The sequence below is a fragment of the Biomphalaria glabrata genome, chromosome 10, assembly GCF_947242115.1.
Source record: "Biomphalaria glabrata chromosome 10, xgBioGlab47.1, whole genome shotgun sequence".
Lineage (NCBI taxonomy): Eukaryota > Metazoa > Mollusca > Gastropoda > Planorbidae > Biomphalaria > Biomphalaria glabrata.
The window spans coordinates 3,720,171-3,744,783 of record NC_074720.1 but is presented as its reverse complement, the minus strand read 5'-3'; the positions used below and the strand labels follow the sequence as shown (position 1 = coordinate 3,744,783).

Below are 24,613 nucleotides of genomic sequence, written 5' to 3'. Positions count from 1 at the left end.
GATTACGTCATTTAACTATTCATTGTTATGCGTTCGAAGCTTAGGTTTGTTTTGCGCACCAGTGCAGTTTAGGATTGTCCTTTTCTTACTGTAGACATTTTCAATCTCTAAACGAGGTTAATGACTGTGGTTGGTAATGCATGGTATATGTAGACCGAATAATATAAGTAAGTATAAATTAGCGACCACCGAAAGCGTGTAATACTGAAGCGTCCCTGATGAATTGAAATATATACAGACGTAGAATCCGATATTGTAGATTACAGACGATACTTCAAAAAAAAAAAAAAAAAGATAATTAGTACACTACGTTCTACGCATTTTATCATTTGATTATGATGATTATGTGTCAATCTAGTCTTGCCTGTTAATCATTGACTTCAAATATTTTAAGACTTAAGTTATTCGTTTTCCTGGGTGATTCAGGACAATATTCTTGAACTACATCTTGTAAACGTCTGTAATATATAAGATAAGATAAGTATAATCTAGTTACTGATTCAAGTAAGATGTAGACCGAATAATATAAGTAAGTATAAATTAGCGACCACCGAAAGCGTGTAATACTGAATACATGGCTGCCTGGTCGTGCGGTATGCGCGCTGGACTGTCGTTTGGATTTATCGATGATCCCGGGTTCAAACCCTGCCTGCTCCTATCTCCCGTCGTCCTGCGGGAGGTTTGGACTAGGAAGTAAACTATCTTCAACTCTGAAGGAACATCCGAAATATGTAAAACATTTTACAAACAAGACTAGACTAGTAGATCTAGATCTAATACTAATAGAAATAAAGTAGTAAATCAACACCAATAACAGTAAACTCAGGTGTACCTCAAGGAACAGTCTTGGGTCCACTACTATTTTTAATTTACATAAATGATTTACCAAATTGCATTACTTCAGGAACAAAAGTCAGATTATTTGCAGACGATTGCATAATATATAGAACAATAAAAACAACACAAGACACAGATATTTTACAAAGAGAATTAGATGAATTACAGAAATGGGAATCAAATTGGAGCATGTCTTTCCACCCATAAAAATTTCAGTTGTTAAGAGTAACAAAAAAACTAAAACAAATTAATTCCACTTATCTTATTCATGGCAAACCAGTAACACAGACTAAAACCGCAAAATACCTAGGTGTTATAATAAATGAAAAACTGTCATGGAATCCACATATTGATGAAACAATAAAAAAATGAAACAAAGCATTAGGGTTTATTAAAATAAATTTCTATAAATCAAATAAGAACAAAAAACTAAAATGTTATTTAACCTTGGTTAGACCAATAATAGAATATGCATCCTCCGTTTGAGACCCCTCAACTCAAGAAAACATTAAGAAACTGGAACAGACACAAAATAGAGCAGTGAGATTCATAACAAACGAATACTCACATTTGACTAGAGTAACACCTTTGGTAAAATCACTAAATTTAGAAAGCCTTCAGGACAGAAGACTCAAAAGTAAAGTAGCAATTATACATAAAACACTGAACCATAATCTTCAAATACAAAAACAGAATTTAATAAAATACTCTGAAAGACACAAAGATAAAGGCACATTCCTCGTCCCATATGCTAAGACAAATATGAACAAATACTCCTTCTTCCCTAGTGCTATTAGAGCATGGAATGGGTTGCCTGAGCTAGCCAGGAAAACCAGTGACTTGACGTAACGTCTGTATTATATAAGATAAGAAGATATAGACAGTATAAATGAAGCCTATTCTATATTGTAGACAAATCTAGATCTATTTTAATCTAGTGTCATTAATGTAGTGCCATTATAGCATGAGACGGGTTGTCTAAATCAGGCAGGAAAACCAACGACTTAGCAGAGATTTAGAATCATATTAGCCTAATATGCAGGATTAGATTGACACAAAGGACGTAACTATCTTCTGACGTGAAGTAAACGTCAGTAACGTATCAGATAATGTTACGATTCTCTAAAAACCCTAGACGGAACAAAATGGCTAAGTCAAGAACCTGATAACTTGGTCTCCAAACAACGTGACACTTTAATGAGTGTATTAAATAATGAAAGTAAACACACAAAAACTGTACAATGTGCAGTAGTCAATGTCTGAATATATCATCGATATACAGCTTGTACTTTAATCTCGTTCTCGCCTTAACTCTGCTTGTCCGCTACTGCGTCGGACTAACTTGACCCAACGTTGGGGAAAAAACTCACAGTCCGTAGACACATTATCTTTTTTTAAAAGTACTGATCTAGAGCAGCGGTTCTCAACCTTTTAAGCTCGGCGACCCCTTTATAGAAACCCCCACTCGGCCGCGACCCACCCCCCTCCCCACACACACAGCAAAAGAAGAATAGACAAAAACAATCCATATTTTCGATTGTCTTAGGCGACCCCTGGCAAATCGTCAATCGACCCTCAAGGGGCTCGCGACCCACAGGTTGAGAACCCCTGATCTAGAGCTAATTTTGTTTTTTTATTTCCGTAGAAATTGACGTCTGCTGAAAAGAAATGTAACAAAAGACTGCCGAAGGATTAAACTGAACTTGTTTTGCATACGTTTTATAAATCGCAAGCGAAAAAGAAACTTCTGGAACCAATATGTCCTCGCAATCCAGAAACTTCTCTGCTATAACGAGATCTGGAAAGAAACCTAATCAGGTAGTAGCCAATCTTGACGAAAACTCCGACGAAGATCTTTCAAAGACACGAACAAATCCACATAGAAATAGACATAACTTGTCTAGTGGGGAAACAAGACGCCTGGTGTATTCTCCAGTAAAAAAGTCGCAGAAGAATCATAGTTCTGCAGAGTTGAACTGTAAAAATGAGTCGTCTTTGCCAGAATCCCACTATGCTATCGTTTGTGAATGCAACATTTCAAATTCAAATAATATTGAAGCGAGCAGCGAACAGTCAAGTGCAAGCCCCTGGAGACGAATAACAGGAAACGCCAAATCTTTGAACGAGCGGAGCATAAACATTGAGAAGCATCCAATGATCAATTCAAACTCTTTGTGCAGAGGCGTCCTCTACGATGGGTCCCTCCGCGGTAAAATGGAGCTCCAAACGCAAAGCAGCAATTTCAACAACAACAGCATCGAAGATAAAGACTACGTGGCTGTGAAGATCTCGAGCTGGGGCAACGCGAAAGAAACAAAGCTGGGACGCAAAGGAGGCAAAAAGGGCAAGAAAGGAAAAAAAGGGAAACCACCCGCTTCTAACACCGCGACTAAAGAAGCAGACGAAGGTGAAGGTCAAGCAACAACAGGCGAACAGGAGAGAAAAAAGTCAGGGAGTGGCAAGAAAAAATCCAAAAAGTCAAAAAAGAAGCTAAAGCTCATTCAGAAAGGACGTTTTGTTAAGCATTCAATCGTGGATTTGGGGGAAACGAAAAGCAGATTTGAACTGAAAGGTCAGTAAATGTCATAGTCAATGTGATAGTACATAAAAAAAAAACCTGTGCATGCCATTGTGTAAAAGGGAAAGCGCAACCGAAACATTAGCAGGCAATGTAAAGAGAAAGTGGGTAAAGAGAAAGTGGGTAAAGAGAAAGTGGGTAAAGAGACAGAAAGAATGATAGAAAGATAGACAAAAAAGAAACAAACAAAATAATATTAAAAACTGCTTTGAAAGAAAAAAAGCTTAGCCTAGAGGAATAACCGCACAATAACTGTCAACACTCTAAATACTGCTAGGTTTAACTTCTTTTTTTTCTATGCGAAACAAAATTAATAATTTACCGCTAATTGATTAACTAACTGGTTAATCCATTCACTGATTGATGTTTAGCCATCAACTATAAATAGTTAGGCAAAATTTCAACCTGATCCGAGAATGGAAAGTGGGGGAAAAAACGTGTACAAAATCTGTACCACACGGACAGACAGAGAGACAGACAGAGAGACAGACAGAATGAGTGAGTTAATTTAAACTTTTGTATAAACAAAATGAAGACAAAAGTTTGAGTGTTTGAGGGTATATCCTGTTTTATTTCTGGCTGGGTTTATTTAGACTAAATTTTACACTTGGACTTTCATAGTTGCCCTGTAAGATTCAGGGGAAGTAACTTTTGCAATTCCATTACCTCCTCCAGAGTCTTCAACAACCAGTTTGGACTATTTCTATTCGCAAAATGAAATTTTAAAACAAAATTTACAAAAAGAATTCATGTGGAAACACAAACTCAGAAGTGGCCCCCCCTTGAGTTGGTAATCTAGGCAGGTAAAAAGGCAGGCTTCAATACTTCAAGCAAGAATATTAGACGCCATGAAACACAGACTACCGACAACTGCAATCAGCCATGTACGTGTGGAAAGTATTGCTGTCCTATAAGTCTACGGAGTCAAATATCAGGCCTATATGTCAGTGTTATTTACAGAGTCAAAACTTTATTTCCATATTTCCTACAGAGTCAAAACTTTATTTCCATATTTCCTACAGAGTCAAAACTTTATTTCCATATTTCCTACAGAGTCAAAACTTTATTTCCATATTTCCTACAGAGTCAAAACTTTATTTCCATATTTCCTACAGAGTCAAAACTTTATTTCCATATTTCCTACAGAGTCAAAACTTTATTTCCATATTTCCTACAGAGTCAAAACTTTATTTCCATATTTCCTACAGAGTCAAAACTTTATTTCCATATTTCCTACAGAGTCAAAACTTTATTTCCATATTTCCTACAGAGTCAAAACTTTATTTCCATATTTCCTACAGAGTCAAAACTTTATTTCCATATTGCCTACAGAGTCAAAACTTTATTTCCATATTTCCTACAGAGTCAAAACTTTATTTCCATATTTCCTACAGAGTCAAAACTTTATTTCCATATTTCCTACAGAGTCAATCAAAGTTATTCACAAGGAAATCATCAGAATTTTTGACGTCCTTGACTTTGAACGTGCGGGGAAAATTCACATTGGGTAAGGGAGTGTTCCTTGAAACTCAGGCATTCAAAATGTACTTTTTCACATTGGGTAAGGGAGTGTTCCTTGAAACTCAGGCATTCTAAATGTACTTTTTCACATTGGGTAAGGGAGTGTTCCTTGAAACTCAGGCATTCTAAATTTACTTTTTCACATTGGGTAAGAGAGTGTTCCTTGAAACTCAGGCATTCTAAATGTACTTTTTTACATTGGGTAAGAGAGTGTTCCTTGAAACTCAGGCATTCTAAATGTATTTTTTCACATTGGGTAAGAGAGTGTTCCTTGAAACTCAGGCATTCTAAATGTACTTTTTCACATTGGGTAAGAGAGTGTTACGTGAAACTCAGGCATTCTAAATGTACTTTTTCACATTGGGTAAGAGAGTGTTACGTGAAACTCAGGCATTCTAAATGTACTTTTTTTTTCTTTTTTTTTTTACATTTTTATGATAGAATGAATCTTCTTTACATTTCTCCATGTGTAGGTCACTTCTATAACATGGAGGTGGCCTTCTCATGTATAACGTTTACACATTCTCTAAGCAATCATATAGTTCAGTTTGTCAATCATTTGACAATTTTGGCATATATGAAATATGCATATTTAGAGAACCAAAATTGTAGAAGTGACAAGCGATTCAAATACCATGCCGCCAAGCGAAACGTCGTGGGGGTATACCTAAAAGAAACACATAATTAAGTCTAGTTAATCATACCTTTTTTCCCTTGGTCGATACCAAAAGCAAAAAAAATAATTTACTATTAATTAATTAGTTAATTATTAAATTGGTAATTTTTTTTTATCGATTCTTGTGTTGTCGGGTAAAAAAAAATAATTGTGTCGAATTTCACATGATCCGAGATTGGGTGTGGGAAAAATAACGTGTACATGCTTTTACCAGACAAAGAGTGAGTTCCTCTAAGCTTTGTAAAAAAAAAAAACCAACAACCCTCTTCTTCAACTCCAGTCAAGGAAGTCAATGTATCAAGTTTGGTCTTGTGCGTTTCGCTTCACGAGCTACACTTGAAACAAATCACAACAAGCATCAAACATAGCATTTGAGCCTTTTATTTTCTATAAATACCTCTATTGAAGTCAGAACTTCATGGAACCTTCATGAATCTGCATGAAACCTGCATTGGCATTGACCGCAAAAACACCTCTATTTCCTAATGTGAGCAGGTCAGGGTGGCGCTAACTGAGTGAGGCCTTTTGTGTTATTATCTGCTGCTCAACATTTATTCAATATTTTTACAGTAGGCAGGTGGTAGCTCTACTGAGTGGGCCCAATTTGTGCACCTCGGTCTGCGACCAAGGGGCTAGAGTCGCCTAAGCAACCAGACAGCACAATTAAACTAAACTAAACTAATCTAGCTAACTAAAAGAACAAGCTAAACTAAATTTATAAAACAAAACTTATGTACACTTTATTTACATTGACACAAAAAACAGAAAAAGACTAAAACTAGTGGAAAGTTATAAATAGCGGAAACTACAAAATACTCAGCACTGAGCTATATAAACTAAAAAGACACTAAATTACAAACATCATAGCCCTGGCCTATATAAATTACAAATTAAAATAAAGATAAAAATAGATAAAAATTAGATCTAGGAGCGCCAGCTCACACTAAGAAATTTAACAGTTGATGTATACCCCGAGAGAGGATTTAAAAGCTCGTTGGCCACACGGGGAACAACTCTAGTTTGATCATTACAATTTGTTTCCAAAGTAAAAAAATAAATAAAGGTTAATTAGGCTTGAGTACTAGACTTGCATCTAGGGTCAAGATCGGTTTCGAAATTCGAAATGGCTATTGCGTTCTTAAAGGGGAATTTCCGAATGTAAGGCATTATTGATTCAAGAGTTTAATAAATTAATGTTCAGGAACATTTTGCGCATGGTCTTTTAAGGGCTTAGATTTATATCAATAAAAGAACTAAAAGAATCCAGATGTTTATTAAATTTAAGGTTGCTATAGGTTTATTGATAGATTATCTAAGCTTTTCATATATTTTTACTTAACTCTAATATAAATTACTTTTAGATTCTAGATCCTCCCGCTGTTGTATAGACTAGTGTCTCGCCCTTCGTTACTGTGGATTCGACTTTAAAACAAATTTAATGATTATAAATAAGTTACAGAGATCGTGCATATTTCTAAGTGTTCTAGTACGTCATTAGTATATAAATACATATTATTTGAGTGCCCTAATAAGTGAAGCGCATAGCAATTAAGATGCTCACGTAATCACGTGACTCTATTTCGATCATTCAGTCAGGTCAGAGTGGCAGTGCGAGCCCTTGGTTTTTACCCAACAGAGAAGGAGTTGACAGAGATTGAAGATAAGGTAAATGTCCATAAAAATACCTAGTCTTTGATTCGACTTATTATATTGCAAAATTTAAAAAATAATTAATTTGAAGGTCCGGTGTAAGGGATTCTGGGAATAATGGCATTGACAAAGGTTCAGACTGTGTTGAATCACATACTTGTGTCTGGAGTTGATGGACATGCGTACTTCCAGGGCCGGTCTTAGGCCACTGCAACCTATGCGGTCGCAGTGGGCCCCGCGCTTTCATAGGCCCCGTGATAATTTTATGTGTAATTATTAATTGCAAAATATATACGAAATATTCCTGGAAATAACCTGCACTTATTAAAATTTCCTGAAAACTCATAAAAAATAGATAAAATTATCATTTGTGTGTGTCATTTATTATGGAAAACGCCATTCCTACGCGCGATAAAAAAAGAAAAGGCACTGTCAGCTTTCATGCAATAAAATGTAATAATCAGACGAATTTTCCCCATAACCGGAAGTTCCAATACCATTTCTACTTTTATAGTCACTGGCATATAAATATGCCATAGGTTGCAAAATTGGTAAAGTAAAATTAGCTTGATCGCGATTATGTACTTAGAAAAAAATGAATAAAATGCAAAGCCGAATTTATTTTCTAATATAAAATCTTAATTTTCACTTATTATCCTTATTCCCACCCAGACTAGGCCCCGCGCAATCAGTTTCGCATAGGGCCCAGCAATCGCTAGGACCGGCCCTGCGTACTTCAAAATATTAACTCACACACGCGCACCACATCGTCTACTTTCACTATAGTGTGAGTTGATGCATGAATTTGACCTTGAGCTATTCATCAGAGTTCAATCAACTCTCCAGGGATTCGGAAACTTGGTAAACTATTACACCGGATAGTTACAGACTGTTAAAACCAGACAATTATTGACTTTTAACACCAGCTAATTACATACTTGTTTTTTACATTTAACACCGGTTAGTTACAAACTTGTATCACCGATAGTGGCATAGTTAGGCTGGGGGGGGGGGCGAGAGAAGACTTTAACCCCCCCCCCCCGGGCCTCCATTTGAGAAGGGTCCCAAAATGAGTGTTCGGATTTTTTTTTACATTAAATGTTAAATATTACGCAAAATGCGGGGGCCCCCAAAGAAGTCAAGCCCCCCCCCCCACGGGCCGCCCCAATGATGACAAATTGCTAGCTACGCCTCTGATCACCGGGTAGTTAGGGACTTTTAACACCTGGTTTCACAGACAGTAACATAGTGTGATTGATACCATGATGTGATATAGAAACGTGCCGCCCAGTAGAGAAGAAGTATTGATAATAATAATTCATTCTCCCCCGACACTGAGGGGGTCAGTGTTTAAACACTCGATTCTTAATAGTTATTGTATGTTTTCTTTTCGCTTCAAGATGGTGGAGTGTCAGATGGAGGTGGAGGATTTGATGATCAGTCTGCAAACCTTCATTGACGTCATGACGCACGTCACCTTGGCCAACTCGTAAGCACAGTGACGTCACAATGAGCAATGTGTGGGGTTGTGCGTTGTGTGAGTTTGAGTGTGTGTGTGTGAATTAGCATGTATGGGGTGGAGGGTTATGAGTGAATATGTGGGAAGAATGGACAAGAGGCTAAGTACGCTTGAACTTGGCTTGGCAACCTATGAAGAGGGCCCGAGGTTCGACACCCGACTCGAGCAGAGTTATGTTTGCTGAGAGCCTAAAGGAAGCACGGAAAACCTTCTCCCAGATACCCCCTCCCCCACAGGTGTACAAATGAGATTGGACCATAGCGCTCTGAGCATGCTATAAGCATGAAAGTAGTGCTATACAAAAGTCATAATTTTAATTTTAATTTAATATGTGTGCGTGGATTATAAAGAGAGACTGTGTCATTACATTCAAATATCAAGGTGTGTTTCTCTATTGCGGAGTGATATGAGTAATAAGATTTTTTAAATATCTTTTTCTTATATAAACCTGTTAGATAAATACCCGGTGTTAAATATCTGTAAATACCCAATGTTAAATGTCTTTAAATACCCGGTGTTAAATGTCTTTAAATACCCGGTGTTAAATGTCTCTAAATACCCGGTGTTAAATGTCTCTAAATACCCGGTGTTAAATGTCTTTAAATACCCGGTGTTAAATGTCTTTAAATACCCGGTGTTAAGTGTCTCTAAATACCCGGTGTTAAATGTCTTTAAATACCCGGTGTTAGGTGTCTCTAAATACCCGGTGTTAAATGTCTCTAAATACCCGGTGTTAAATGTCTCTAAATACCCGGTGTTAAATGTCTCTAAATACCCGGTGTTAAATGTTTCTAAATACCCGGTGTTAAATGTCTCTAAATACCCGGTGTTAAATGTCTCTAAATACCCGGTGTTAAATGTCTCTAAATACCCGGTGTTAAATGTCTCTAAATACCCGGTGTTAAATGTCTCTAAATACCCGGTGTTAAGTGTCTCTAAATACCCGGTGTTAAATGTCTCTAAATACCCGGTGTTTAATGTCTCTAAATACCCGGTGTTTAATGTCTCTAAATACCCGGTGTTAAATGTCTCTAAATACCCGGTGTTAAAGTTTACCAAGTTACCGAATCCATGGCATTGATTGAACTCTGATGAATAGGTCATAGTCAAAAGCTTTCAGACCTACAGGGCAGATGATGTTAAGATCATTTGTTTCTTCGGCCAACGGTTGACCAGCAGCACAACGAAAGAACAACCGCCTTGACCTTCCCCAGCTCAAGTCAGGTCCCCATTAGGGCTGGGTGAACTCACTGCGCTTTGAAAATCTCGAAATTGAAAATCCCAGTCTTCACTGAGATTCAATCCCATGACCCAAGCAAAGCGCTTAACCACTCGGCCACCGTTCTCCCCTTTTCTGATAGAATTTAGAAATTGACTTGATGAAAGAAGAAAGTATCGCGATCTGTGTAGATCTAAGGTTGTATTCTAATACTATGTTGTTCTCACCCTGAGTCCTATATTTATAGACTTTGATGATATGGAAGTAAAAAAAGAATGAAGAATTTTTTTTTTTTTTGTTGCAAGCCCAATGGCGCCACCTTGAACCTGTTAGGGCGAGATGAAGAAAGCAGCTAAATTTAGAGCCGCACATCTTAAAGCCTACATTTCGTTTTTCTTGTCTGCTTATTGATTCTTTGTTTCTGTCTTGGTTTCTCTGTCTCGAACTTTCTGTGTCAGTTACTTCCCCCTTTTTCCATTTCTTTCTATCAGTTTCTCCCTTTCTTTTGCTTACTTCCCTTGATTCTTTCTGTCTTGCTCATCTCTTTGTGATACTGTTATCTCTGTTAGCTACGGTCTGCGGGCTTTTTCAGTGCACGGACCAAAGGTTTGGAACTCACTCCCCATTGATCTCAGACAGACAATATGCTACACCACTTTTAAGAAGAACATTAAGACCAACCTGTTTAAAATTTTTTTAGATTAATTGTCATTATACCTCTCGTGTTTGTGTTTGTAATGTTATTACAGCGCCTTGAGCCTACATTTTGTTTGTTAACAGCGCTTTATAAATAAAATTATTATTATTATTATCTTTCTCTATTCTCCCTCTCTTCATTTTTTTTTCTCTCTCTCTCTTTTTTTGCTCTGTTCCTCTTCATCTCTTTTTCTCCTCTCTCTATCTCCCCCTCTCTTTCTCTCTCTTTCTCTCTCTCTTTGCTCCCCGATCACTCCATCTTTTCTATTACTTCCTAGACTTATCTGAGTCCACCCCCTCTATCTATCTGCATTACCACACACTACCACCATTGCATATCTAAATTTGTAGGATTCTACCTCCAAGACCAGAAGCTAATGGGAATCTCTTTTATTGCTGCTTGAAACCTTCCTTCTTTACCAAACAGCCTTAAGACTGTGGAACTCTCAGAAATGTAAATGTCTGTCCTATCCTGTGGAATGTTTTGGCTTGTCTTTTAAGCCACTGTGAAAATTTAAACATTCCGAAACCGTTGTACAAGCTTAAGACCAAGTCTAGTTTTTTTTTTTGTAGTGTTTTTACAAAATTTATATTAACTCTGTCTGTCTGTCCGTCTGTCTGTCTGTACCGGTATTATTTTCGTAAACGTTATTTCGTCCACTTCCCATTCTCGAATCAAGTTGAAATTTTAAAACAATCCTTCACAGTGCCTAACAAAACATTAATCATTCAAAATTTAACAATCAATTAATTTGTGGTAATTAATTATTTAGTTTGATATCGAAAAGGGGGAAATAAATCCTACAGTAGTGAGAGAACTGTTTTGAAGATGTGGTTCTTTCCCTTAGATAAGCTTTTTCTTAAAAAGTATTTTTATATTTCGATTTTTTTTTCTTCTATTTTCGTGAGGGAGATTCTTTTAGTGTACATTTCCCAAACTCTATATCGCTATATCAGGTGAGGCCAAACTACGCCACGCGTGAATATACGCCCGAGAGGCGGCGCCATCATACATAAAACGGGTTGCCTGAGCCAGCCAGGAAAACCAGCGACATAATTTAGGTCATTGGTTAATATGCATTACTAATGCATGACGCGTAGGACGTAATCATCTTCTTTTTTTTTGAAGTAATGTCTGTATTATATAAGATAAGATACTCTTCAAAATTTCTTCCCACATTGCACACAGAAGCTGCGGAGTTCGGATCCATTGGCCTCCGTGATTTCTTGGCGATGTGGGCCACGACATGTTGGGCATCCCTGACCTATACAATTTAAAAGCTTCCCTCTGTCTCACTGTTTCGTTACAGCTACCGGCCTGCGAGTGAGAGCGAGCTTTTGTTGGCCTTTAAAACCCTGGACACCAACCAACACGGTACTTTCAGTGAAGCCGAGCTCAGAGAGGCCTTGATGCACGAAGGTAAGTCTTCCCTAGCAGGAGATTTTGGGGAGCCGAGTAGCCACGTGTCATGTGCCAGATCAAACCCGCGGGCCGAAGATCGGGCACCACTGCTTTTTAGAGTATTACAGCCAAAATACCTCACAGTGTTGCGACATACTAGATAATGTCCACGTTGGAACTCATGCGGCATGCCTGGAAATGTTGTAACTGCAACTTCCTTAAGTCCTTTACAACTTAACTACATTTTAATCCGGTTAATTGGACCACTGTCGGATCAGCCTCTTATTAGGATGAAAAAGGTGTTTCTTGATGTGGTCATATTAAACAGATTCGACCATATAATTATGTGTTTTCTTTAAAGTTTAAACAGTTAAATATTGTTAGTTCGTAGACCATTACTAATGTACATGAAGTCGGTGTCATGTAAGGCTTACTTTCTTATCTTATAAATTACAGACGTTACCTCAAAAGAGAAAATAATTACGTCCTCTGCATGTCCATGAGTCAATCTAGTCATGTATGTTAATTAGAGACTTAAACTCTGCTAGGTCATTGGTTTTCCTGGTTGAGTCATGCAATCCATACCACGCTCTAATAGCACTAGGGAAAATGGGGCACTTGTACGAATTAGTCCTTGTATATGGAATAAGAAATGTGCCTTTATCCGAGTGTCTTTATGACTATTTTATTAGCTTGTGTTTTGTACATGTAAATTATGGTCCAGTATTTTATGTACTATTTTACTTTTTAATCTTCTGTCTCGAAGTGTCTCTAGGTTTAGTGATTGACTTTGTTTCAGGAGAACCCTTAACGGATGTTTTTACTTTTATACTGATGAACTCTGTTTCAGGAGAGCCCCTGACGGAAGCGGAGTTGAAATGGATGCTAGATGCTGGCCTTGATGGTGACGAGGTGTTATTCAACTATGAACAATACGTCCAGCTGATGTCCAGGACCCGCGCCTTATTACCTTACTAGTGCCCATCAGAGGCGTAGTGAATTCATTGGTGTTCATCTTTATGTTATAATAACGTCAGTGGTGGCGCAAGTGGCGGGCGAAAACGTGATAAAGCAGGGCCGGCCTTATTCATAGGCAAAGTAGGCAGCCGCTTTGGGCCTCTGATTGGTGGGGGATTTGCACAGGACTTCAAAGAATTGTTTTAGAGAAGAAATAGCGAACCTTATGTCCAATGTTTTTGTTGGAGTACACTAGACTGACTAGGTTTTTTAAATAAATTGTGTAATTTTACTTTTTTCGCTGTTTATGTTTTAGTTTTCTATTTCATTTGGGGTCACCAAAGTCACTTTGCCTAGGGTCTCCAATCATCTAAGGCCGGCCCTGCATAAAGTGTTATATTATGTCAATCTATGTACCTCCTTCATTTTGTTTACTTCCTATCCCTCTTCTCTCTCTCTCTCTCTCTCTCTCTTTCTCTCTCTCTCTCTATCTCTCTCTCTTACACACACAAGCACTCACTCCTCAGTTTTATGTCACTCCCAACTTCCCAAGTTGAATCCGGTGTGGAGTAAATATTTACAAATGACAGACAGAGAGACAGACTAGCTGAACGTTGACTATTAATGATGCGACACTAAATGTTTTTTTAAGACAAATGTCTGCTTGTCTCTAGCGACAATGTTAGCAGTTAATTGTTGTGAATGGATCCGAAATAATAATAATGATAATTGAATTCATAAAGCGATTTTAACAAACAGATTGTAGGCTCAAGACGCTATATTGGCAAAACGTATACAAATGACAGAGATGTTGATGTTGATGAGATGTTGAAAGGATGTTGATGTTGATGAGATGTTGAAAGCATGTTGATGTTGATGAGATGTTGAAAGGATGTTGATGTTGATGAGATGTTGAAAGCATGTTGATGTTGATGAGATGTTGAAAGGATGTTGATGTTGATGAGAGGTTGAAAGGATGTTGATGTTGATAAGATGTTGAAATGATGTTGATGTTGATAAGATGTCGAAAGGATGTTGATGTTGATGAGAGGTTGAAATGATAACTTAAAAATGTATTGTCTAATTCATTTCCATAAGCTAACATCACAATCACGTTTTACTGTTTGGACATATTCAAATGTGAAGTTCTCGTGGTAAAGTCACCACTTTTAATGACACATTAACCACATTTTGATCAGATTATTTCTCGCAGGCAATCTATTTGAGGACCGGGGATGGTGGTAAACCGAAGACACTATTGTCAACGACTTGTTTTTGTTTTTCACAACTGTTAAACTGATTCAACTTTAAATATATAGAAGGAAGTGTGTTCAGTACATAACTACTTCGTACGTTAATATTCGGAAGCACCCAGGATAATGCTCAGGGTGTTATTTTCACAATCCCACGGTAACTCAATGGCATAGCTGGCTCGTACTCTCTAATGGCACAGGAATGACATCCTTTTTATTTGTTCAAGTTTTATACTGTGATATTTTTTTATTCTCGCCATACACAAAGAGCTCTTTTGAATACTTTTTTATATTCTGATTTTACAGTTATATGTTATAGTTAGAGTGTTAACGAATATATAAATAAATTGATTTATAAGACATGGTATGACAAGGTAGTTTCTTTCTTATTAGTTGACAAATGTGTAGATGCCTGGTCGTGTGGTATGCGCTCTGGATTGCCGTTGGGTGGTCTCGATGGTGCCCAGTTCTAATCCTGACCTCTGCCACGCCCCGTCGTCCTGCGGAAGGTTTGGGCTAGGATGTAATTATCTTCAAATCTGAAGAAATACCCCAAATTTGACAGGACGCTATCAGTGTAAGTGTGTCAGAAACACAAAGTAAATGTGACAGAGAGACAACAAAGTAAATGTGACAGAGAGACAACAAAGTCATGTGACAGAAAGACAACAAAATAAATGTGACAGACAGACAACAAAGTAAATGTGACAGAAAGACAACAAAGTAAATATGACAGAGAGACAACAAAGTAAATGTGACAGAGACAACATAGTAAATGTGACAGAAAGACAACAAAATAAATGTGACAGAGACAACATAGTAAATGTGACAGAAAGACAACAAAATTAAAATTAATGTGACAGAAAGACAACAAAATAAATGTGACAGAGACAACATAGTAAATGTGACAGAAAGACAACAAAATAAATGTGACAGAAAGACAACAAAGTCAATGTGACAGAAAGACAACAAAGTAAATATGACAGAAAGACAACAAAGTAAATGTGACAGAAAGACAACAAAGTAAATGTGACAGAAAGACAACATAGTAAATGTGACAGAAAGACAACAAAGTCAATGTGACAGAAAGACAACAAAGTCAATGTGACAGAAAGACAACAAAGTAAATGTGACAGAAAGACAACAAAGTAAATGTTACAGAGAGACAACAAAGTAAATGTGACAGAAAGACAACATAGTAAATGTGACAGAAAGACAACAAAGTCAATGTGACAGAAAGACAACAAAGTCAATGTGACAGAAAGACAACAAAGTAAATGTGACAGAAAGACAACAAAGTAAATGTTACAGAGAGACAACAAAGTAAATGTGACAGAAAGACAACACAGTAAATGTGACAGAAAGACAACACAGTAAATGTGACAGAAATACAACAAAGTAAATGTGACAGAAATACAACATAGTAAATGTGACAGAGAGACAACACAGTAAATGTGACAGAGAGACAACACAGTAAATGTGACAGAAATAAAACATAGTAAATGTGACAGAGAGACAACAAAGTAAATGTGACAGAAAGACAAAGTAAATGTGACAGACAGACAACAAAGTAAATGTGACAGAAATACAACAAAGTAAATGTGACAGAAAGACAACAAAGTAAATGTTACAGAGAGACAACAAAGTAAATGTGACAGAAAGACAACACAGTAAATGTGACAGAAAGACAACACAGTAAATGTGACAGAAATACAACAAAGTAAATGTGACAGAAATACAACAAAGTAAATGTGACAGAGAGACAACACAGTAAATGTGACAGAGAGACAACACAGTAAATGTGACAGAAATAAAACATAGTAAATGTGACAGAAAGACAACGTAAATGTGACAGACAGACAACAAAGTAAATGTGACAGAAATACAACAAAGTAAATGTGACAGAGAAACAACATAGTAAATGTGTCAGAAAGACAACAAAGTAAATGTGACAGAAGGCAACAAAGTAAATGTGACAGAAAGACAACAAAGTAAATGTGACAGACAAAATTTAAATGATCTTTCAACAATTTGCTTAACTTGTCATTTTACGGTTTTCTGGGGAAATCTGTGGGTCTTTTAAATTTTCTATTGGTCTAGAAATTTCTAGTTCCCAGTAATTTAGTGGGATATTTTAACTCCTACTTCGACCCAAATCTCAATTAAGTAGACTGTCTGTCAATGAACACATCATCTTCAAGATATGTAGATGACAGGCCCGACAGTCCAGTAAAGGGAAGCCGTCTACAAGTAAGTAAAATTTTCCACTGAGATAACAGACCCAACAGTCCAGCAAAGGGAAGCCGTCTACAAGTAAGTAAAATTTTCCACTGAGATAACAGACCCAACAGTCCAGCAAAGGGAAGCCGTCTACAAGTAAGTAAAATTTTCCACTGAGATAACAGACCCAACAGTCCAGCAAAGGGAAGCCGTCTACAAGTAAGTAAAATTTTCCACTGAGATAACAGACCCAACAGTCCAGCAAAGGGAAGCTGTCTACAGAGAAAGTAAAATTTTCCACTGAGATAACAGACCCAACAGTCCAGCAAAGGGAAGCTGTCTACAAGTAAGTAAAATTTTCCACTGAGATAACAGACCCAACAGTCCAGCAAAGGGAAGCTGTCTACAGAGAAAGTAACATTTTCCACTGAGATAACAGACCCAACAGTCCAGCAAAGGGAAGCTGTCTACAAGTAAGTAAAATTTTCCACTGAGATAAAAGACCCAACAGTCCAGCAAAGGGAAGCTTTCTACAGAGAAAGTAACATTTTCCACTTAGATAACAGGCCCAACAGTCCAGCAATGGGAAGCTGTCTACAGAGAAAGTAACATTTTCCACTTAGATAACAGACCCAACAGCCCAGCAATGGGAAGCTGTCTACAGAGAAAGTAACATTTTCCACTGAGATAACAGGCCCAACAGCCCAGCAAAGGAAAGCTGTCTACAGAGAAAGTAACATTTTCCACTTAGATAACAGGCCCAACAGCCCAGCAATGGGAAGCTGTCTACAGAGAAAGTAACATTTTCCACTTAGATAACAGGCCCAACAGTCCAGCAAAGGGAAGCTGTCTACAGAGAAAGTAATATTTTCCACTTAGATAACAGGCCCAACAGTCCAGCAATGGGAAGCTGTCTACAGAGAAAGTAACATTTTCCACTTAGATAACAGGCCCAACAATCCAGCAATGGGAAGCTGTCTACAGAGAAAGTAACATTTTCCACTGAGATAACAGACCCAACAGCCCAGCAATGGGAAGCTGTCTACAGAGAAAGTAACATTTTCCACTTAGATAACAGGCCCAACAGCATAGCAAAAGAAAGCTGTCTACAGAGAAAGTAACATTTTCCACTTAGATAACAGGCCCAACAGTCCAGCAAAGGGAAGCTTTCTACAGAGAAAGTAACATTTTCCACTTAGATAACAGGCCCAAGATTCCAGCAATGGGAAGCTGTCTACAGAGAAAGTAACATTTTCCACTGAGATAACAGGCCCAACAGTCCAGCAATGGAAAGCTGTCTACAGAGAAAGTAACATTTTCCACTTAGATAACAGGCCCAACATTCCAGCAATGGGAAGCTGTCTACAGAGAAAGTAACATTTTCCACTGAGATAACAGACCCAACAGCCCAGCAATGGGAAGCTGTCTACAGAGAAAGTAACATTTTCCACTTAGATAACAGGCCCAACAGTCCAGCAAAGGGAAGCTGTCTACAGAGAAAGTAACATTTTCCACTTAGATAACAGGCCCAACAGTCCAGCAATGGGAAGCTGTCTACAGAGAAAGTAACATTTTCCACTTAGATAACAGGCCCAACAGCCCAGCAAAGGAAAGCTGTCTACAGAGAAAGTAACATTTTCCACTGAGATAACAGACCCAACAGCCCAGCAATGGGAAGCTGTCTACAGAGAAAGTAACATTTTCCACTTAGATAACAGACCCAACAGCCCAGCAATGGGAAGCTGTCTACAGAGAAAGTAACATTTTCCACTTAGATAACAGGCCCAACAGTCCAGCAAAGGGAAGCTGTCTACAGAGAAATTAACATTTTCCACTTAGATAACAGGCCCAACAGTCCAGCAATGGGAAGCTGTCTACAGAGAAAGTAACATTTTCCACTGAGATAACAGGCCCAACAGCCCAGCAAAGGAAAGCTGTCTACAGAGAAAGTAACATTTTCCACTTAGATAACAGGCCCAACAGTCCAGCAAAGGGAAGCTTTCTACAGAGAAAGTAACATTTTCCACTTAGATAACAGGCCCAACAGCCCAGCAAAGGAAAGCTGTCTACAGAGAAAGTAACATTTTCCACTGAGATAACAGACCCAACAGCCCAGCAATGGGAAGCTGTCTACAGAGAAAGTAACATTTTCCACTTAGATAACAGACCCAACAGCCCAGCAATGGGAAGCTGTCTACAGAGAAAGTAACATTTTCCACTTAGATAACAGGCCCAACAGTCCAGCAAAGGGAAGCTGTCTACAGAGAAAGTAACATTTTCCACTTAGATAACAGGCCCAACAGTCCAGCAATGGGAAGCTGTCTACAGAGAAAGTAACATTTTCCACTTAGATAACAGGCCCAACAGCCCAGCAAAGGAAAGCTGTCTACAGAGAAAGTAACATTTTCCACTTAGATAACAGGCCCAACAGTCCAGCAAAGGGAAGCTGTCTACAGAGAAAGTAACATTTTCCACTTAGATAACAGGCCCAACAGTCCAGCAATGGGAAGCTGTCTACAGAGAAAGTAACATTTTCCACTTAGATAACAGGCCCAACAGCCCAGCAAAGGAAAGCTGTCTACAGAGAAAGTAACATTTTCCACTGAGATAACAGACCCAACAGCCCAGCAATGGGAAGCTGTCTACAGAGAAAGTAACATTTTCCACTTAGATAACAGACCCAACAGCCCAGCAATGGGAAGCTGTCTACAGAGAAAGTAACATTTTCCACTTAGATAACAGGCCCAACAGCCCAGCAAAGGAAAGCTGTCTACAGAGAAAGTAACATTTTCCACTGAGATAACAGACCCAACAGCCCAGCAATGGGAAGCTGTCTACAGAGAAAGTAACATTTTCCACTTAGATAACAGACCCAACAGCCCAGCAATGGGAAGCTGTCTACAGAGAAAGTAACATTTTCCACTTAGATAACAGGCCCAACAGTCCAGCAAAGGGAAGCTGTCTACAGAGAAAGTAACATTTTCCACTTAGATAACAGGCCCAACAGTCCAGCAATGGGAAGCTGTCTACAGAGAAAGTAACATTTTCCACTTAGATAACAGGCCCAACAGCCCAGCAAAGGAAAGCTGTCTACAGAGAAAGTAACATTTTCCACTTAGATAACAGGCCCAACAGTCCAGCAAAGGGAAGCTGTCTACAGAGAAAGTAACATTTTCCACTTAGATAACAGGCCCAACAGTCCAGCAATGGGAAGCTGTCTACAGAGAAAGTAACATTTTCCACTTAGATAACAGGCCCAACAGCCCAGCAAAGGAAAGCTGTCTACAGAGAAAGTAACATTTTCCACTGAGATAACAGACCCAACAGCCCAGCAATGGGAAGCTGTCTACAGAGAAAGTAACATTTTCCACTTAGATAACAGGCCCAACAGTCCAGCAAAGGGAAGCTGTCTACAGAGAAAGTAACATTTTCCACTTAGATAACAGGCCCAACAGTCCAGCAATGGGAAGCTGTCTACAGAGAAAGTAACATTTTCCACTTAGATAACAGGCCCAACAGCCCAGCAAAGGAAAGCTGTCTACAGAGAAAGTAACATTTTCCACTTAGATAACAGGCCCAACAGTCCAGCAAAGGGAAGCTTTCTACAGAGAAAGTAACATTTTCCACTGAGATAACAGGCCCAACATTCCAGCAATGGGAAGCTGTCTACAGAGAAAGTAACATTTTCCACCGAGAAGCGTGATCCTCGTGTTACACGTGAACAGGATGGCAGACAAACAGGTAGAGCTCTTCAGTATTCAGATGTGACGGAAACTGGGTCAATATGACCTTCGCGATGCGATAAAAGTAATAGGCAGACATGGCCACCAGAAGAAAAACTTGGCTGGACACTATCCTCAACGACTGCAGGGTGCCGAGAAACACAATCGAAGATAAGACTGGTCTTGGAGCAGATAGAACTGGTGCATGCGGGGGGCTTGCCAAGCGAACCTTACAGAACACTGCCAGATACCTGGACCGTGCTATAAGGGATTAATCCCAGTGCGGCGCCTTAGTGCATGGGGCTTACAGATGGTTGAACACTAGAAACAACCGTCACAACCACTCTCCCGACACACTTTCACAGCCACAGCGCAAATCAAGAGTTCGATGATGATGACAATGTAAAAGATGATGATGATGGTAGTGATAGCTATCATTATCATGATGTTGATGGTAATATTAATGATTAAGGTGATAATGAAGAACATTATGTTGAAGATGATATTAATGCTAATGCTGATAGTGTTGTTATTGATGATGATGGTGATAACTGATGATGATGATGGTACTGGTGATAATTATTATGATGCTGATTATGTTAATGGCAGTTTAGAAGTCATATTTGATGATGATGGCATGATAAATGATGATGACTGATTAGGACTGATAAGACTAATGATGATGGTGTTGATGATAATAACTAAAAAAAAAACAGCTCGCAAAAAAAAAAGAGAGATTAACAGATTAACAGTATAACATAGCATTTAAAAAAACAACAACATAGACCTGACCACGCTCCTCTTCACATTTACCTGAAAATCGATGACAACACGCTCATCATTTAATCATTAGCAGACGTAAACTTTCAGACTTTTCAACAATTTCGTTTCGTTTTCAGGCCAAGTGGAATTCTACTTTTTTATCCTTCATTCCTGGCTGAAACATTTTTTTGTGCGATTAGACGTTACAACTTAACGGGAAGTTATGGGGTCTGATGAGGTGGTGCTGGTCAGGCAATCATTTATCACTCTCTAGTTTGACACGTTCAATCAGCTCAAATAATCTTGAACTTTCTTTGTATTGATCTGCTTCGTGTCGATAGATTTATATCTTTGAAAGACACAAAGATAAAGGCACATTCCTCGTCCCATATGCTAGGACAAATTTGTACAAATACTCCTTCTTCCCTAGTGCTATTAGAGCATGGAATGGGTTGCCTGAGCTAGCCAGGAAAACCAGTGACTTGGCAGAATTTAAGTCATTGGTTAATATGCATGACTAAATGCATGACGCGTAGGACGTAATCATCTTCTTTTTTGAAGTAACGTCTGTATTATATAAGATAAGATAAGATATTGGATTTTCTTAAATGGAGTTTTTGGTATATCCGAAATAGGAAAGTATTGATAAGCCGGATTGATTTTATAAAAGCATTTGAGATATTTTTGATACATGGCGGAATAACTATGGTATCTGTCTTTTTGGCGTTTCCGGTGTAAAAATGAAAGGAGGAGTTGATAAACTAGGTGTTTTTTTTTTAAAGGTTAGTGAGAATTGGTCTGCACTCTTTATCACTGCAGAATCCAATTTTAAAAGCTCATTAACTCGTCATCTGTCCCTTGACTTTCGTCGTAGGGGTGCTTATCTTCTTATCTTATATAATACAGACGTTACTTCAAAAAAGAAGAGGATTACGTTATACGAGTCATGCATTCAGTCATGTATATTAACCATTGATTTAAATTCTGCCAAGTGCTGTGGCAGTATCACCTAACAAAACATGAATCAAATTAAAAATTAATTCATTAGTCTTTTTATTATTGGTAATTCAATATTTTGTCTGATATTGAAACAAAGAAATAAAATCAACATTATCGTGATATGTGCAGTTCTTCCCCTAAAAAGTAGAGCTCCCCTTTCAGACCTTGTGGTCTATAGGGCAGATGATGTAAAGGTCATTTGTTTCTGTGGCCTACGGTTAACAAGGGTGTCATGTGCCAGCACAACGACCAACCGCCTTTACACTTTTCCCTAACTAAAGTCAGGTACCCATTAGAGCTGGGTGGACACAGAGGCGCCCTAAAATCCCGAAATTAAAAATCCCAGTCTTCACCAGGATTCGAACCCCGGTCCCCGGTTCGGAAGCCAAGCGCTTTACCGCTCAGCCGCCGCGCCTCCTAGTTCTTTCCCCTAATAAGATATCATTTTTTTTTTACATATTTTGCTTGTTTATTTTAACATTTCTCCCAGTCCTGCTCTTAGAATTATTTATATGTTTCTTCAGGTGTCTTAATATCTCGTTTTTTTTTTCTTTTCCTTTGCCTTTTCTATTACTCTTGACTTTCTTGCTTAAGTAATATTAACTTGAACTTAAAAATAGTTAACAACCAGAATATCAGCAAAGGGCAAATTACTTTAATTGACTTCAGCGTGAAAACTGACCAGCCCAAATACGGAAGAAATGGATGAAGAAGCTTCAATCTAATCAATTCTTCTTTCGACCAAGATACGAAACTTGGACACAAGCATATCAGACACTCAAGGTGAACAGCTCATATGATCTTCCTGCTTTCCCCTGCCACCCCCCTCATAAAATAAAAAGATTTTAGATCGATAGTGTTTGGAGGTCCCATAGTTATCGCCAGGTTGTCACGCAGTCTCATGACTTACGTAAAGCCACAAGAAGAAGAGTAACGCAAATTTAAATTTAAAAAAAAATATCGACTGTGTTTCTAAGACTTGCCATAACAGGGTTACAGGGGCAAGCGGCAAGAGGGGAAAAAACATTTCTCTGCAAAACGTGTCAGACCGAGACCAGTCGTTTGAGTAGGCCCTTAGATCGGTGAAGGCCAATATCTCGTTGCCACGTCACAGGTGTGCCGTTATAATTGTGACGTGGCAGCAAGCTTTTGGTCTCGGTCAGACCCAGCGTCAGGGTGAAAGCCGGGGAGGGGGGGGGGATCATGACTAGTCGATCTAGGATTCAGACGTATGGGCATCTTTTCCCGGTTTCAGTGTGGCACATTGGTGGATACGTCTTTTAAGAGAGACAGGCCAACAGGGAAATGGAACAGGGCCACCAGTAGGCACCCACACCAGTAGGCACCCACACCAGTAGGCATCCACACCAGTAGGCATCCACACCAGTAGGCACCCACACCAGTAGGCACCCACACCAGTAGGCACCCACACCAGTAGGCATCCACACCAGTAGGCACCCACACCAGTAGGCATCCACACCAGTAGGCACCCACACCAGTAGGCACCCACACCAGTAGGCATCCACACCAGTATTTCTAGCGAAATAACATGGCACGATGAGAGAAGAATGTTCTCTCCCCTATGCAGTTCCTCACGGGGGCCGTACGCTGCCGTGACTGTCCTCTCCACGGTTTGTGGCGGTACATTTTAGCAACACGGAGGAATCTCTCGTGGGATCGGCCTCCGGCCTTCTTGGGAAGTGGGACCACTGTGTGGCTCAGGGAGCCGTGTCTCACAACAAAGGGAAGTAATTGCCTGATCATCTACTTAATGGGGCTACTTAATGACAGATATCCGGGCTAATCTCTCATATCCGCTTATCTTATCTTATATAATACAGACGTTACTTCAAAAAAGAAGATGATTACGTCTACGCGTCATGCATTTAGTCATGCATATTAACCAATGACTTAAATTCTGCCAAGTCACTGGTTTTCCTGGCTGGCTCAGGCAACCCATTTCATGCTCTAATGGCACTAGGGAAGAAGGAGTATTTGTACAAATTTGTCCTAGCATATGGGATGAGAAATGTGCCTAGCTTCTGTGTAATGTCCTTCCATCAGGTGCAGCGGCAAAAAAAGACCCTCCTATGGTCAAGAGCCCAGTGAAATACACAAAGGTAAAGGGACAATAAAGTGACAAGTCAGTGAAATAAAAGGTCAAGTTTAGTAAAGTGACAAGAAAGCCAGTGAAATAAAGTCTCTTATTAGATCAAAATCTTGCATGGATTAAAAAAACATGTAAACATTTACCTCGAACTTCTTTTTGAAGAAAGCACATCCGGTACAGAAAAGTTTAATGGCAGTCTGTGGAAGACACAAAGATTTTACAAAATAAATTTTAGTGTTTTTTCTGATCATTGTACAGTAAACAATTCACTAATAGAAATACGATTAAAATAGAAGCTAAGGCTACATTTTTTTACAAGGCTTATTTCAACTCTGTCTGTCTGGAAAAAAGTTTGTACACGTTATTTCTCCCACACCCATTTTCGAATCAAGTTAAAAGTTTGCACAATTGTTTATTGGCATAGACAAGACAGGAATCAAAGAAATTAGTCAATTCAACAATTAAGTATTGATATTCAATTATTTTATTTGA

General features: G+C 38.6%; 2 protein-coding genes across 7 annotated transcripts in view; one reads left to right on the top strand and one right to left on the bottom strand.

Annotated features, from left to right (window-relative positions):
* Positions 1-24,613, bottom strand: part of LOC106052984 (uncharacterized) — a 181,471-nt gene that overhangs the window by 23,831 nt on the left and 133,027 nt on the right. For all 4 annotated transcript variants that reach the window (XM_056044205.1, XM_056044208.1, XM_056044207.1 and 1 more), the window contains exon 6: positions 24,265-24,318. In XM_056044205.1, the coding sequence (XP_055900180.1) occupies positions 24,265-24,318 (54 nt within the window). The remainder of the gene's footprint in view (positions 1-24,264; positions 24,319-24,613) is intronic.
* LOC106052986 (uncharacterized) lies at positions 64-14,675 on the top strand. Of its 3 annotated transcripts, none has more exons than XM_056044209.1 (7): positions 64-167; positions 2,483-3,409; positions 4,841-4,922; positions 7,205-7,277; positions 8,663-8,751; positions 12,007-12,116; positions 12,949-14,675. In XM_056044209.1, the coding sequence occupies exons 2-7, from the start codon at positions 2,596-2,598 to the stop codon at positions 13,074-13,076; spliced, it is 1,296 nt and encodes a 431-aa protein (XP_055900184.1). In that variant the 5' UTR covers positions 64-167; positions 2,483-2,595; the 3' UTR covers positions 13,077-14,675. The 3 variants fall into 3 exon arrangements, with proteins under 3 accessions (XP_055900184.1, XP_055900186.1, XP_055900185.1); XM_056044210.1 differs by lacking the exon at positions 64-167 and adding an exon at positions 510-529; XM_056044211.1 differs by lacking the exon at positions 12,007-12,116.